The 13,354-nt window shown below is 41.6% G+C and overlaps 1 protein-coding gene and 1 pseudogene across 4 annotated transcripts in view; one reads left to right on the top strand and one right to left on the bottom strand.

Annotated features, from left to right (window-relative positions):
- Macf1 (microtubule actin crosslinking factor 1) overlaps nt 1-13,354 on the top strand; it is a 338,558-nt gene that overhangs the window by 247,186 nt on the left and 78,018 nt on the right. For all 4 annotated transcript variants that reach the window (XM_029476566.1, XM_029476567.1, XM_029476565.1 and 1 more), the window contains 3 exons: nt 1,036-1,235; nt 4,025-4,520; nt 5,927-7,398. In XM_029476566.1, coding sequence (XP_029332426.1) covers nt 1,036-1,235; nt 4,025-4,520; nt 5,927-7,398 — 2,168 coding nt within the window. The remainder of the gene's footprint in view (nt 1-1,035; nt 1,236-4,024; nt 4,521-5,926; nt 7,399-13,354) is intronic.
- LOC110292353 lies at nt 2,114-2,880 on the bottom strand (annotated as a pseudogene).

Raw genomic sequence — 13,354 nt, 5'->3', positions numbered from 1 at the left:
CTCACTTTGTAGACCAGGCTGGCCTCGAACTCAGAAATCCGCCTGCCTCTGCCTCCCGAGTGCTGGGATTAAAGGCGTGCACCACCACGCCCGGCTTGGAATTATTTTCAATTAACTTTTTTAAGGAAGCAAAAGGCCTGTCTCTCTAGGACCAGATAATGACCTGAACAGGGGAGATTTTAGAAATTCAAGTCAAGAGCAATCTGGCTTCCTAGGACAAGTCAAACTGATAGTCTACTCTGATCAGAAGCTAATGGAGTATTGGGGATAAAAATGAAAGTGGGAAGTAGTGACCCATTCCTTGTATCCCAGCACTCAGGAGGGAGTAGTGGGTGAATCTCTGTGAGTGCAAGGCAAAAGCGGGGGGCGGGGGGGCAGTCAGGGCTACATGATAAGACCCTGTCTCAAAAACATAACAAAACAATACCTGGAGCTAGACAGATAGCTCAGTGGTTACAGGCACACCCTGCTCTTGTAGCAGACTGGGGTCACAACACCCACATTGGTCTGCTCCCAACCTTTTGTAACTAAAGCTCCATCACATCTAGCCTCTGAAGAGCACTGCGCTCATGTGCAGATATCTACACACACACACACACACACACACACACACACACACACACACACGCACGTATAAAAATTTTAATTTTTAATTTAAAATTAAAAGGAAAATGGGAAATAATCTGATTAAATAATTTGTGTGTTCATGGTATTTAACTACACATAATATAAATGAATATTTGTAGCAAATTTCTTGGAAAATATTTATAATAACACTGTAATATACGTAATCCGACTTATACAGAGCATGTGGGGGAGGGGAGCTTCCATACAGTTTCATCGCCTGCAGCTTCTTACCACTACCAGTCTAATGAACATATAGAACTATTTGTATTACTTTAGTTTTTAAATGTTTTTAAGTTATTTTTAATTTTTAAAAATGTTAAATAATGGCCCATGTGTCATTTCCTGTAGAATATAAGGAGTACAGCTTAGGGACCAAGCCAAATGCATTCTCTCATTTCCTCTCAACAGATTCCCGATGGGAAAAGGCCACCGAGGTTACTGTGGCTCGCCAAAAGCAGCTAGAGGAATCTGCAAGCCACCTGGCCTGCTTCCAGGCTGCAGAGTCCCAGCTCCGCCCCTGGCTGATGGAGAAGGAGCTAATGATGGGAGTTCTTGGTCCCCTGTCTATTGACCCCAACATGTTGAATGCCCAGAAGCAGCAGGTCCAGGTGAGCAAAGTTGATTAATGCCTAGAGCAAAGAGATCTGGGTTTCAATGCTACTCTCAGCATGTAGATTTCATTATTTCACTTTTCTCCGTTGTATCAAGATGTTCATCAAGTAATAAACAGAACAGAACTCTTAATAATATCAGTAACAAGCAGTTATGATATAGTTTGAGAACTATAGCTTCTCCATTCTCTGTGAAAATTTAATCTGTAGACTATGCCATGAGAACAGCCTCCCAATTGCTGACACAATTACATACAGTTTCCATACCTGTGTATATTCAAAAGCTCAGTGTCTCTTGGTGACCTGTTAAACAGTCTAAACTTTTGTTCAGTGTTGTGTGTCAGGTCTTTTACAGTCTTGCCCTAGCATGTTTTGCCAGCTTCATTTATTAGACACCTTTGCTAATCCTAGGCCCTCCATGAGGCACCCTTCACTAGTCCTGCTCGCTGCTCTGTTTGGAGTAGTACTAGTCATTCTTTTTTAAGTGAAGCAGGAACATGTGTGCCACCACACACATGTGGAGGTCAGAGGACACCTTCAGAAGTAGGTTCTTGGGGTCTGGAGCGATGGCTCAGCAGTTGAAAGCACTGACTGCTCTTCCAGAGGTCCTGAGTTCAGATCCCAGCAACCACATGGTGGCTCACAGAAATCTGTAATGGGATCTGACGCCCTCTTCTGGGGTGTCTGAAAACAGCTACAGTGTACTCACATATAATAATAAATCTTTTTTTTATTCATTTACATTTTATTTGGAAGTTAATATAAAGAAGCTCTTACACATTTAAAACAAAGCGGTTCTATTTTGACTCTAAAGGTGTACCTCCTGGTTAACTTTTTAATCACATCCCTCGGGGTTAACTTCCTCCTTAGAATCATCAGAACAACAGGGGTTAAAGAGCCTTTCAAATGCTGTTCCATAGGAGACAACAAAGTTAGCGATTTTTTTTATTTGATTACAATTGTACCAGCAAGTGAAAAATTTGCATGCTTCACTAGGCTGAAGATGGGAAAGTAGAAGAGCACTTCAGAGTATGCTTCATGATGTCTTTTTTAAACACAGACATTTCTTTTCTCAGTTCACCATCTACATCGAAAAGCATATTGTAGTTGTTGGTCTCCACGTTCATCAAACCCTCCATGGACTTCTCATGCATATCTTTAATTGTTTCCAGGGTCCGGCTCTGACTACATTTGAACAGTTTTAATGCTTGTTGTTCTTTTTGAGAATTATTCACTGATTTTCTTGTTCTTCATTGAATTTCTGGACATCCACAGCCACGTTCTGAAATGTAGTTATATACAAAATTTGTTGTTGATCTTCTTTCTCTCCTGTTTGTTCCTTTTCCAAAGGTTCCAAATTTCTGGTTGCTGCCTTTGAAAGAATCTTTGATATAAGTTTCCATGCATTTTCTCTTTATGTGAAGTGTCTTGATAATGTCACCTTCAAATTATTACAGAATATTTTTTACTGTAGATCGTGTATCTCCAACTATTTCTTCAGGATTTGCATTCCCATCTTCATGTGCTACTGGATTCTTTTCTTCAATAAGGTCCAATTCTGAAGCATTCCCATCTTGCTGTTCATCACTTGACAAGTTCCAGTTTTCCATCGGGGTCACTAGAGACTATTCAAAACACTGCCTTTCCACTAAGAAACTTACGTTTTCTCCACAGAGATTTCTCCCTACCATGCTTCCTCAAGAACTCGGCTTCATGGCCACCCATAATAATAAATCTTATTTAAAAAAAAAGAAGAAGAAGAAGAAGTTGGTTCTCATTTCTGAAACTTCTTGGATTTCAATATGGAATTTAAGTCATAGTCTTAGTGGCAAGCACCTTTACCTGCTGAGCCACCTCACTGGCCCATTCTTCCTTGTGACAACTGTGGTAGCTTTTCTATCTCCGCTCTTTGACCTGTTGTTTTTAGCCCATACTTCATCACTCCTCCTCCAGGCTCTTGTGGCAGCAGTTTCATACTAGTGGCGACGATTTATAATCTTCACCCTCATTATATTTGATTATAGTTCACCTTTTCACACCTTTTATTTCTTGAGATCATGTCTTATTTTGTGAAGATGTTGGGTATTATCCCTGAACTGCCTTGTTTAATTTTTACAGCAGCTGAGATAAGAACTTTCCTATTTTCCTCCTTCTAAGGGAGCTAAGGTTTGAAGGTGTTTTGGAAGCTCTTTAAGGATAAACAGCTAAAGTAGTACAGCCAGAATTGGGGCACAGGCCCTCGGGCCTCAGCACTTGTAATTCTAATGTCTTTGGAAAGCAGCAGAGGTCAATAATAAATCCATTAAAGGCATGGTGCTTGCTTTAATGACGGTCTTTCTCTAGCTGTACTGTATTACAGTGTTCAGATGGTATATGATCATGGAATTCCAGTAAAGGAAGAAGCTCTGAAGCCTGGAGTGCCTAAGTGACAAGCTTAGTTACTCCTATGACTAACACAGGGAGCAGTATGGAAACTGTTTCAGAGGACTGATGTGAAGTGGCTGCTCAAGTTTAGCCTATTTCTCAGTCTACAATGACCATAGCAACCAATACTAAAACAGAGTAGAAAAAATACAGGAGAAAAATAGGATCAGTGATTCTTTCTGAATAAAGTAGTATTAAGCAATTCTTAAAGATAGAGCTACATTATCTTAGTAATCTGGTCCCTAGAGTTTTCTGGCTTATTTTCAAAATGGGCTGGCACAGTCCAAACTCAGTTTTTGTTTTGACACTGCTTTTAGATCTACTTTCTCTGTCTAAACATCTCTGTGTTATTTCTGTTCCAGTTTATGCTGAAGGAATTTGAAGCACGAAGGCAGCAGCATGAGCAGCTGAACGAGGCAGCTCAGGGCATCCTAACAGGTCCTGGAGATGTGTCTCCATCTGCCAGCCAAGTACACAAAGATCTGCAAAGCATCAGTCAGAAGTGGGTTGAGCTCACTGACAAGCTCAACTCCCGTTCCAGCCAAATTGACCAAGCTATTGTTAAAAGTACCCAATACCAAGACCTGCTCCAGGACTTATCAGAAAAGGTGAAGGCCGTTGGACAGCGACTGAGTGGCCAGTCGGCTATCAGCACCCAACCTGATGCTGTAAAGCAGCAGCTAGAGGAGACCAGTGAGATTCGGTCTGATTTGGGACAATTAGACAATGAGATTCAGGAGGCTCAGACGCTGTGCCAAGAACTCTCCCTGCTCATTGGTGAGCAGTACCTCAAGGATGAGCTGAAGAAGCGTTTGGAAACAGTCGCCCTGCCGCTCCAAGGCTTAGAAGACCTTGCAGGTATCTCAAGTGAATAACAAAAGGAATGGCTAGGCAGGCCAAGAATGTAGAATGACCCTTCCATAGCTTCTTGGGGCTAGCATAAGGTTCCACTTATCCTTTCTTCCAGGGACAATAAGAATGGAGTGGTTGTTACACAGTGAACACTGGGGTGTATGGAGCGTCACGTGGCTCACCACAGTGCTGGCTTTAACACCGCATCAGCTAGCCTGCAGGCACGCACCTCTGGACATACTGATGGGTGGCCTTATGGACACGCTTTTAACCACAGCCCTTGTTTTCTCTATGTTGCCAATGCACATGCATATCCAACCCCATGATTGCAAATGAGAGTGTATTTTGGGATTTTTAAAAAATTTTTATTATTTACTTACACGTAATCTCTACAGAGGCCAAGAATAGAGTAGCTAATTTCCTGGGACAAGAATTGCAGGGCTGGCGAGATGGCTCAGTGGGTAAGAGCACCCGACTGCTCCTCTAAAGGTCCAGAGTTCAAATCCCAGCAACCACATGGTGGCTCACAACCATCCGCAACGAGACCTGGCGCCCTCTTCTGGAGTGTTTGAAGACAGCTACAGTGTACTTACATATAATAAATAAATAAATCTTTTAAAAAAAAAAAGAATTGCAAGGACTTGGGAGCTGCCATGTTGGTGTTAGAAACTAAACATGGGTTGGTCTTCTCCAAGAGTACTCAGTGCTCCTAACTGCTCAGCCATCTCTCCATTTTTGTTTTTGTTTTTTTCTGGGTTTTGGTTTTGTTTGAGTTGGTTTGGTTTTTAGTTTTTTCAAGATAGGGTTTTTATGTATAACTGCCCTGGTTTTCCTACAACTTGATTTGTTAATCAGGCTGACCTTGAACTTGAACTCACAGAGATCAGCCTGCCTCTCCTGTAGTTCTGGGATTAAAGGCATGCACCATCATACCTGCCCCCCGCCCCTTTTGTTTTAAACAAAAAAATTTGTAAGAAATTTGTTCCTCTTCTAGAAATGATATGGTTTTTGGGTGTTTGTTTGTTTGGTCCATTTGATTTTTTAAAATTTTTATTTCATATGCATTGATGTTTTGCCTGCATGTATGAGAAGAGGGTGGAACTGGAACTCCCCTGGAACGGGAGTTGCTTGCCATGTGGTTGCTAGGAATTGAACCTGAGTCCTCTGGAAGAGCAGCCAGTGCTCTTAACCACTGAGCCATCTCTCCAGCCCCACTTTCAGTTTTATAACTTAAGTGTGTCAGATTGAGTCAGATGCAATGTATATAGGAACCTGATTTTGTTCTTATTTTTATGGCAGATTCTCAATTATTATTTGTTTCTTATTCTTAAGATTAGATTATACATTGTTAGCAAACATATTAAATTCCATGTTCAGGCTTGATTGATTTTAATTTCATTTTCTTATGTCAGCTGACCGCATGAACAGACTTCAGGCAGCTCTTGCCAGCACCCAGCAATTCCAGCAAATGTTTGATGAGCTGAGGACCTGGTTAGATGAGAAACAAAGCCAGCAAGCAAAAAACTGCCCAATTTCTGCAAAATTGGAACGGCTCCAATGTCAGCTACAAGAGAATGAAGAGTTTCAGAAGAACCTTAATCAACACAGTGGTTCCTATGAGGTGATTGTGGCTGAAGGGGAGGCTCTGCTGCTTTCTGTGCCCCCTGGAGAAGAGAAAAAGACTTTACAAAACCAATTGGTTGAACTCAGAAGCCACTGGGAAGATCTTAGTAAAAAAACTGCAGATAGACAGTCTAAGCTCAAGGACTGTATGCAGAAAGCTCAGAAGTATCAGGGGCATGTGGAAGACCTTGTGCCCTGGATAGAAGAGTGCAAGTCCAAGATGTCTGAGCTGCAGGTTACCTTGGATCCAGTACAACTGGAGTCCAGCCTCTTAAGGTCAAAGGCTATGCTAAATGAGGCAGAGAAGCGTCGCTCCTTGCTGGAAATACTGAATAGTGCTGCTGACATTCTGATCAATTCTTCAGAAATAGATGAAGATGAGATCCGAGATGAGAAGGCTGGGCTCAACCAGAGCATGGATGCCATTACTGAGGAGCTACAGGCCAAAACCAGCTCTCTAGAAGAAATGACTCAGAGGCTCAAGGAGTTCCAGGAAAGCTTTAAGAATATTGAAAAGAAAGTTGAAGGAGCCAAACACCAGCTTGAAATCTTTGATGCCCTGGGCTCTCAAGCCTGTAGTAACAAGAATCTGGAGAAGCTAAAGGCTCAGCAAGAAGTGCTGCAGGCCTTAGAACCTCAGGTAGACTACCTGAGGAACTTCACTCAGGGACTCGTAGAAGATGCTCCAGATGGATCGGATGCTTCCCCACTTGTACATCAAGCTGAGGTTGCACAGCAGGAGTTCTTAGAAGTGAAGCAAAGAGTGAGCAGTAGCTGCCTGACCATGGAAAACAAGCTAGAGGGGATTGGGCAGTTCCACTGTCGAGTCCGAGAAATGTTTTCTCAATTGGCTGACCTGGATGATGAGCTAGATGGCATGGGAGCCATTGGCAGAGACACGGATAGCCTCCAGTCACAAATTGAGGATGTACGGCTATTCCTTAACAAAATCCAAGCCCTCAGGTTTGACATAGAGGACTCTGAAGCAGAGTGTCGAAAAATGTTGGAGGAAGAGGGGACGTTAGACTTACTGGGTCTCAAGAGGGAGCTAGAAGCCCTTAACAAGCAGTGTGGTAAACTGACAGAGCGAGGGAAAGCTCGCCAGGAGCAGCTAGAGCTGACGCTGGGCCGAGTAGAGGACTTCTATAGGAAACTGAAAGCGCTCAATGATGCCGCCACAGCTGCAGAGGAAGGAGAAGCGCTTCAATGGATTGTGGGAACTGAAGTGGATGTCATCAACCAGCAACTAGCAGATTTTAAAGTAAGTTTTGCCCTCCTTTTTTATTTCGTTTTTCTCACTAATGCTTAAATTTTAGACATCAGTTGAGAGTCTGTCTTTTTCACTTGGTTTCTTATTCTTACTTCCATTACCACCAAAACACATTGTGTAGAATTTCAGAGTCTCTTAGATGTCTAAGAAAACAGTTTTGAACATTTTTCTTTTGTGGTTTCCTTCTATCTTTACAGCCAATTAAGGATATGGAAGAAAGCCTTGTCTCTTAGTCTAAGAATCTCTTCATGATTTCTTGAATTAGACTTGGTGACTGCAGTGAAAGTGTTCACCGCCCTGTTTCTCAGACTGAGCTTTGAGCCTTCTCCAGAAATGCTAGTTCTGTACACGTTTCAGAGAAACATTATTGATATATTATGAAACAGTGTAAGGTTTTCATGAATTATTAAGTGAAACATTAAATCAAAGAAATTTCTGATTTGCAAACAAGCAGGCTTTAACTCCTGAGACCCCTCAAGTACAAATTCCTTGCCTATAGGAGTTTGGGAAGTCTTAATTGCAAAATGTTTAGTCCTTTATTATAGTTTCTGGTACTGAGATTTTATGAATCTAAATCAAAACAATAGGAAGTGATCAAATAGCTAGACCCCAAAGCATTGCTTTGCATCACCAATGCTAATTATTTCTACAGATAACACTCCTTATCAGAATATAAAGTGAGGGCATGGTAGCACACACTTATAATCTCACATTTTAGGCAACTGACGTAGGGTTGCAAGTTCTCATACAGCTATATAGTAAGACCTTATTTCAAAAAGGAGAAATGGGCTACTGGCACCAAAGCAGAGGCACACTGACTCTGGGAGGTTATAATTCTAGACCAGACCCCAGTGTGATATTGGCAAAAGCCACATTTGGAGATAGTGTAATTTATAGCTACAAAAGATCATCATATTTGAGTGTCTTTGTAGTTAGAGAACATTCAGACCCATGACATATATACCTCTGTTTCATTCGCAATGTGGCCTGTCCTTTGTTAGCTTATATGTTTACGTTTTCTTTTCTGTTCAAAGTTCCTTGCAAGCAGAAACTTGTATAAATATGCATCCATTTTTTCCAGTTTACGGGGATCTGAGTTACTTAAAATTATCCATCTAACCAGATAAATGATTTTTATTTAGAAAACTGAAGTTTATCCCAATAGGCTGTGAAACAGTTTTATCTCAACAGATCCTAGTTTGTGAAGGAATTATTTTAAAATTTTTTATGTAGGTGTATATTGGGCCTCTCACTTGCTAGGCGAGTATTCTGCTGAGCTGTAACCCCAACCTGCCTCATTTTCTCAACAGTGTACTGTGCATACATTTTTCCTAAAGGGTGCAAGTTAACATTAGAAAAAAGATACTGTTCACTTACGGTGGTATTTTTGAGGGTTCAAGAGGCAGTTGGGGCTCTTTTATAGTAAATGTTCCTGAATCACTGTAGTTTGAGTGCCTGTTAAAGTGATTATTTGTGGAACCAATACTATAAAAAGCATCAGTGAATCCAGACAAGGTTCTCTGCTTGGTAGAGTTACTCAGGTGCTGCAATGTCAACAAGTAGCCAGTCCCAAAGAGAGGAAGACCCAGACTTGATCGAGGTCTCTGATTGGAAGGTTCCCCAAAAAGGTACTATTGATGTCTGTAGAGGATCTAGTCTAAGAACATCTAATCCAGTACTGGTTTGTTGAGCCCAAAAGTTGAGACAGGCAAGGAAAGTTACTCAGATTGATCACAGCAATCGATGATGAGTCATTCAACAGCAAGTTGATGTTTCTCAACTCAGATCCTCAGTGTCAAAGTTAGCCACATCAGTTGATAGCCTCAGCCTATAGGTCTCCAACCTCACCAAGGCCATAAACACTTTAACAAGTCTTGTTTCATCGAAAGTACAAGAGATTGCTGACCTCAAGAAACAAATGGCCGATGTACTGTGCGTATTGTGCATACTCCCCAAGGTAGGCAATAAGATTGACCTTGTTCATGTAGATGTTCATATGGATGGTCCCTCAGACGCACCTTGGTCTACAATATTATATCCCTTTGATGAGCTTCAACCAGCAATCTTCAGTAAAGGACTAATCATAGAATTGGGGGGGGGGGAACGTGCTTATTTGTGGTTTCTGCCATGTTGTACCAGACAAATTAGATATATAGTAAGGAGATAATTTCTGAGTTTTTCCACACTACCATGATGTTAGGAATTACATTTTTCTATATATATAGATGGGTTTAATTACTACATATTGAAAATTATTTTAGAAAAAAACCCAGAGTAGAAAATCACAACAAAATAATGAAAAAATCATACAAATTTCAAAAAATATAGCATGACAAGTATCTATATTGCGTTAGGTATTGTAAGTAGCCTAGATATGATTTAAAGTAGATGAGAAGATGCAGATACTATGTCACTTTCTAAAGTGGACTTGAGAACTCGGGCAAGCATGGGGCTCTGAACCATTCCCTATGTAAGTAACACCTTGTTTCAAAAGCAAGCAAAACCTTTAAATACAGACTTGATATCAAAAGGAGCCCATAGAGGGCATAAGTTGTGTTTGGATTTGAAAGTCTTTTTTCCCTTGGTTTAGAAGAGTGATTCTCAACCTTCCTAATGCTGCAACCCTTTAATAAAGTTCTTCGTGTGTGGTGACCCCAATCCATACAGTTATTTTTGTTGCCACTTCATAACTATAATTTTGTCACTATTATGAATCATGAGGCAAATATCTGATACACAGATAGTCTTAGACGACCCCTGTAAAACAGTCATTTGGACACTCCAAGGAGTCCCAACCCACAGATTGATAACTACTGGTTTAGAGAGATGTTCTGGGTTTTGATGAAGCTGAAGATTCACTGGATAAGCTTTACGTCTGGTGTGTTAGTTTCCTCAGAATGCTCAGAGTTCAGTAGCTGTTAGCTGTCACCAGCTAGCTTCGTTGTGTTCTAAGAATAAGCTACTACCACCCAAAATTATGGTTATAAAGGCTGGAATCAGTCAGCTGGGTTCTGGCAGGTGTTTATCTACAGGCTGAGGGTGTTGACAAAGCAAGCCTAGAAGTGAAGTGCTGAACTATTTTGTTGAAGTCAATATGTACTTACTATAAAATGGTCAGTACTCCCTACCCTTCCCCCAGGTTGATTGTTAAGTTGGAATCCAGAATCCAGTTCACTAAATTTCCTAATAGGGGGGCTTTATTTATTTATTTATTTAGGCCTCTTCCCAGCAGAGGACTTTGGTCTGAAGGGAGGGTCAGTCTCTTAGCTGAGCTCTTGGGAAATGAAAACAATGGGAGGCAAGCTTTCTGTCATTTGCCCAGCACTCTAGGAGTTGCATAAAGGTCTTCTGGACCCATTCTAAGGACAGAATCATGTTCATGATGGGAGTAAGTGTTGAGTTTCTGGACTGATGTGTTGTAGTTCAGCAGTCAACTAACCTTCCCTTGCAGTAGACCAAAGTGATAAAGCATGACTCAGCTTTCAGATGCAAAGCATTGCCAATAAAAATATCAGATGGACATAAATATTCAGAAGCATTTTAGCTTAAAGTTTTCCTTTTTAGCAGGATCACAATTTAGCACAGAATCTAAGAAAAGATAAGAATCTATATGGCAGCCACAGGCCATTCTTTGACCTGACTAACTCTGTGGGGAAGGGGCAGATTGTCCACTCTATGGCGAGCCTCCAGGCTGACTTGCAACTCCAGTACTGATAAACTATAGAGTTACAGTTGGTCTGTGGGGAAACTGAAAGTTACTATTCCTGGAGAATGTTTTCCTTTCATCACCTCCACAGAATTTGTAGAATCTGGTTGGCTAGGGAGTATCATTTAGACACCAAGAGAAGAGGCCTTTCCATTCTAAGCAGGTAAAGTCCTCAGCCATCCTGCATTGGGATGTTTACCAAGCTTCTCTCTGCTACTTTCTGTGGGAAATAGAAAGGAAGAGGCTTTTCCAGAAATCATGGCTCTGGAGCATGTTTGCAGAAAATTGTAAGGAGAAGATGTTAGCTAAACTTTTCAGGAAATTCCGTTTCTGAGGAAAAGGAATTGCGTATGTCTAATAAGAAAGGAGGGACCTTTGTTTGTAGCAGTGAAATTTGAGCCAAAGAATTCCCCTAGTGTGACCTTCCTGGGAATGGTAAGGGGAAAAAAAACAACCTACTCAATCTGGTGGTTAACAAGAGGGTTTCCTTGTTTTGAAATTGGCTTAAGGTCTTGTCAAGCATTGAGATCATTGTGAGTCTTAACTCCACCTCTCTTTTGCACCCCTGTTCCCCCAACAGCAGTCGTGTTTGACTCCTGCCTCTGCCTCGAGTGCTGGGGTTCCAGGCTTCTGTGCCTTGGTTTATGGGGTGCTAGGGAGTAGGACAGGACTTTGTGCATGCTGCACAGGTAGTCCACCTACTGAGCTACTTTACCTTTAATACAGTTCCTCATGCTGTGATGTCCCCAACCCTAAAATTGTTTTGTTGCTACTTCCTAACTATGATTGTTACTGTTGTGAATCATAATGTAAATATATGCTATATGGCCCTTGTGAAAGGGTCCTTTGACCCCCCACAAAGGAGTTGCAACCCACAGGTTAAGAACTACTGTCCTAACACAAGCTGAGCAGAGCTTAGGGTCCGTGATCCTGGCAGCTTCTCTGGCAGAGTTGGATAGGCTCCTAGTAAACCAGAGCAAGAAGCTCGTTAGTCACAGTCCTTTGATTCCTGCCCCCTCGGGTAAGCAAGTTTAGGCAGCCTCTTATGTGCACAGATGAAAACCCTTGGATGCTGGATCAGGCACGGTGCTAAAAGACTGCTAATTTGCACAGATACTTCTTCACTTCTCTCATGGTAGTACAAAGGCATTATCAGCCCATCCAAGGTGTGCCAGTTAGTACACCTGCCTGTGAATGAGTCACTACTGAATAAGGCAAATGAAATCAGAAGTATCTACCTGCCTTAAGAGAGGAGGGAAATCAAACCAGGGAAAACCTGTGTGTTGATGGAGGTGTAGACATCCCTTTTAAAGCAGTCAGCAGGAGATATGTACTCCGCCCTCATGCCTCTTCCCTCACCTAATGATAAGTGAACCTTGGCCTATTTTGAGTTTTTTGTTTTTTTGTTTTTGTTTTTATTTTTTTCAGCAAACCTACTCCAATGGCAGCTGGGGTCTAAGTAGAAAATACCCCAAATTGGCTTTTTCATCTTTGGCTTGTTAACATTTTAAACTGGGTTGTTTTTTATTGTGGGGAGCAGTCTTGTTCATTGGAGAGTGTTGCGCAGCATCATGGACCTGTGTGTACTAACAAGAGTAACTTCCCAGTTGTAAGAACCAGTGTCTCCTGATATTCCCAAAGGCCCCCTGGAAGGCAGAGATGCCCTCTCTGTAGAACTTCTTCTCTGGGGAACATTGCTGCATTTGGGATAGGTGATAGCTGTTTGAGTTAAATGTTGTATTACAAGCAGTGTTCTGCTAATCTGATTATGACTGTGTGTATTAACAGCCCTGCCTCTAACAGGCCTAAGTGAGCCTGTCTTCAGACCAGCTCTAGAGCCTTTGTTTTTCTGGTGATAATCTATATCTGGGCGAAGAGTGTCCTGGACACTTTCCCTGGCATGAGAGACTTATCTACAAACAGTTGTCGATGCAGGGGTTTAACTGAGGCATTTCCAAAGAGAAGAGGAACTTCCTATGTGGAAATACTTCAGGAAGCTTCCTTGTTCTGTGCCTTTAAGGGGTGATTACAGAATGTCAGTTGTTCTCTGGAGCCAACCCAAAATTTGACTGCTGGTATTTGTAACCCTTATGTGTCTACCCTCCACTGCCTCACCCCCTAGAATTCCAATGCACTGTGATAATCCTCTCCATCCCCACTACCAACTGACTGGGAGGAGGCAAAGAAACTTTTTGCATTATGTCAAACTTTTTCTAGTTCTCTTCTTGTTTTTTTTTTTTT

The sequence above is a fragment of the Mus caroli genome, chromosome 4 (assembly GCF_900094665.2).
Source record: "Mus caroli chromosome 4, CAROLI_EIJ_v1.1, whole genome shotgun sequence".
NCBI lineage: Eukaryota > Metazoa > Chordata > Mammalia > Rodentia > Muridae > Mus > Mus caroli.
This window is presented reverse-complemented; position numbering and strand designations above follow the sequence as displayed.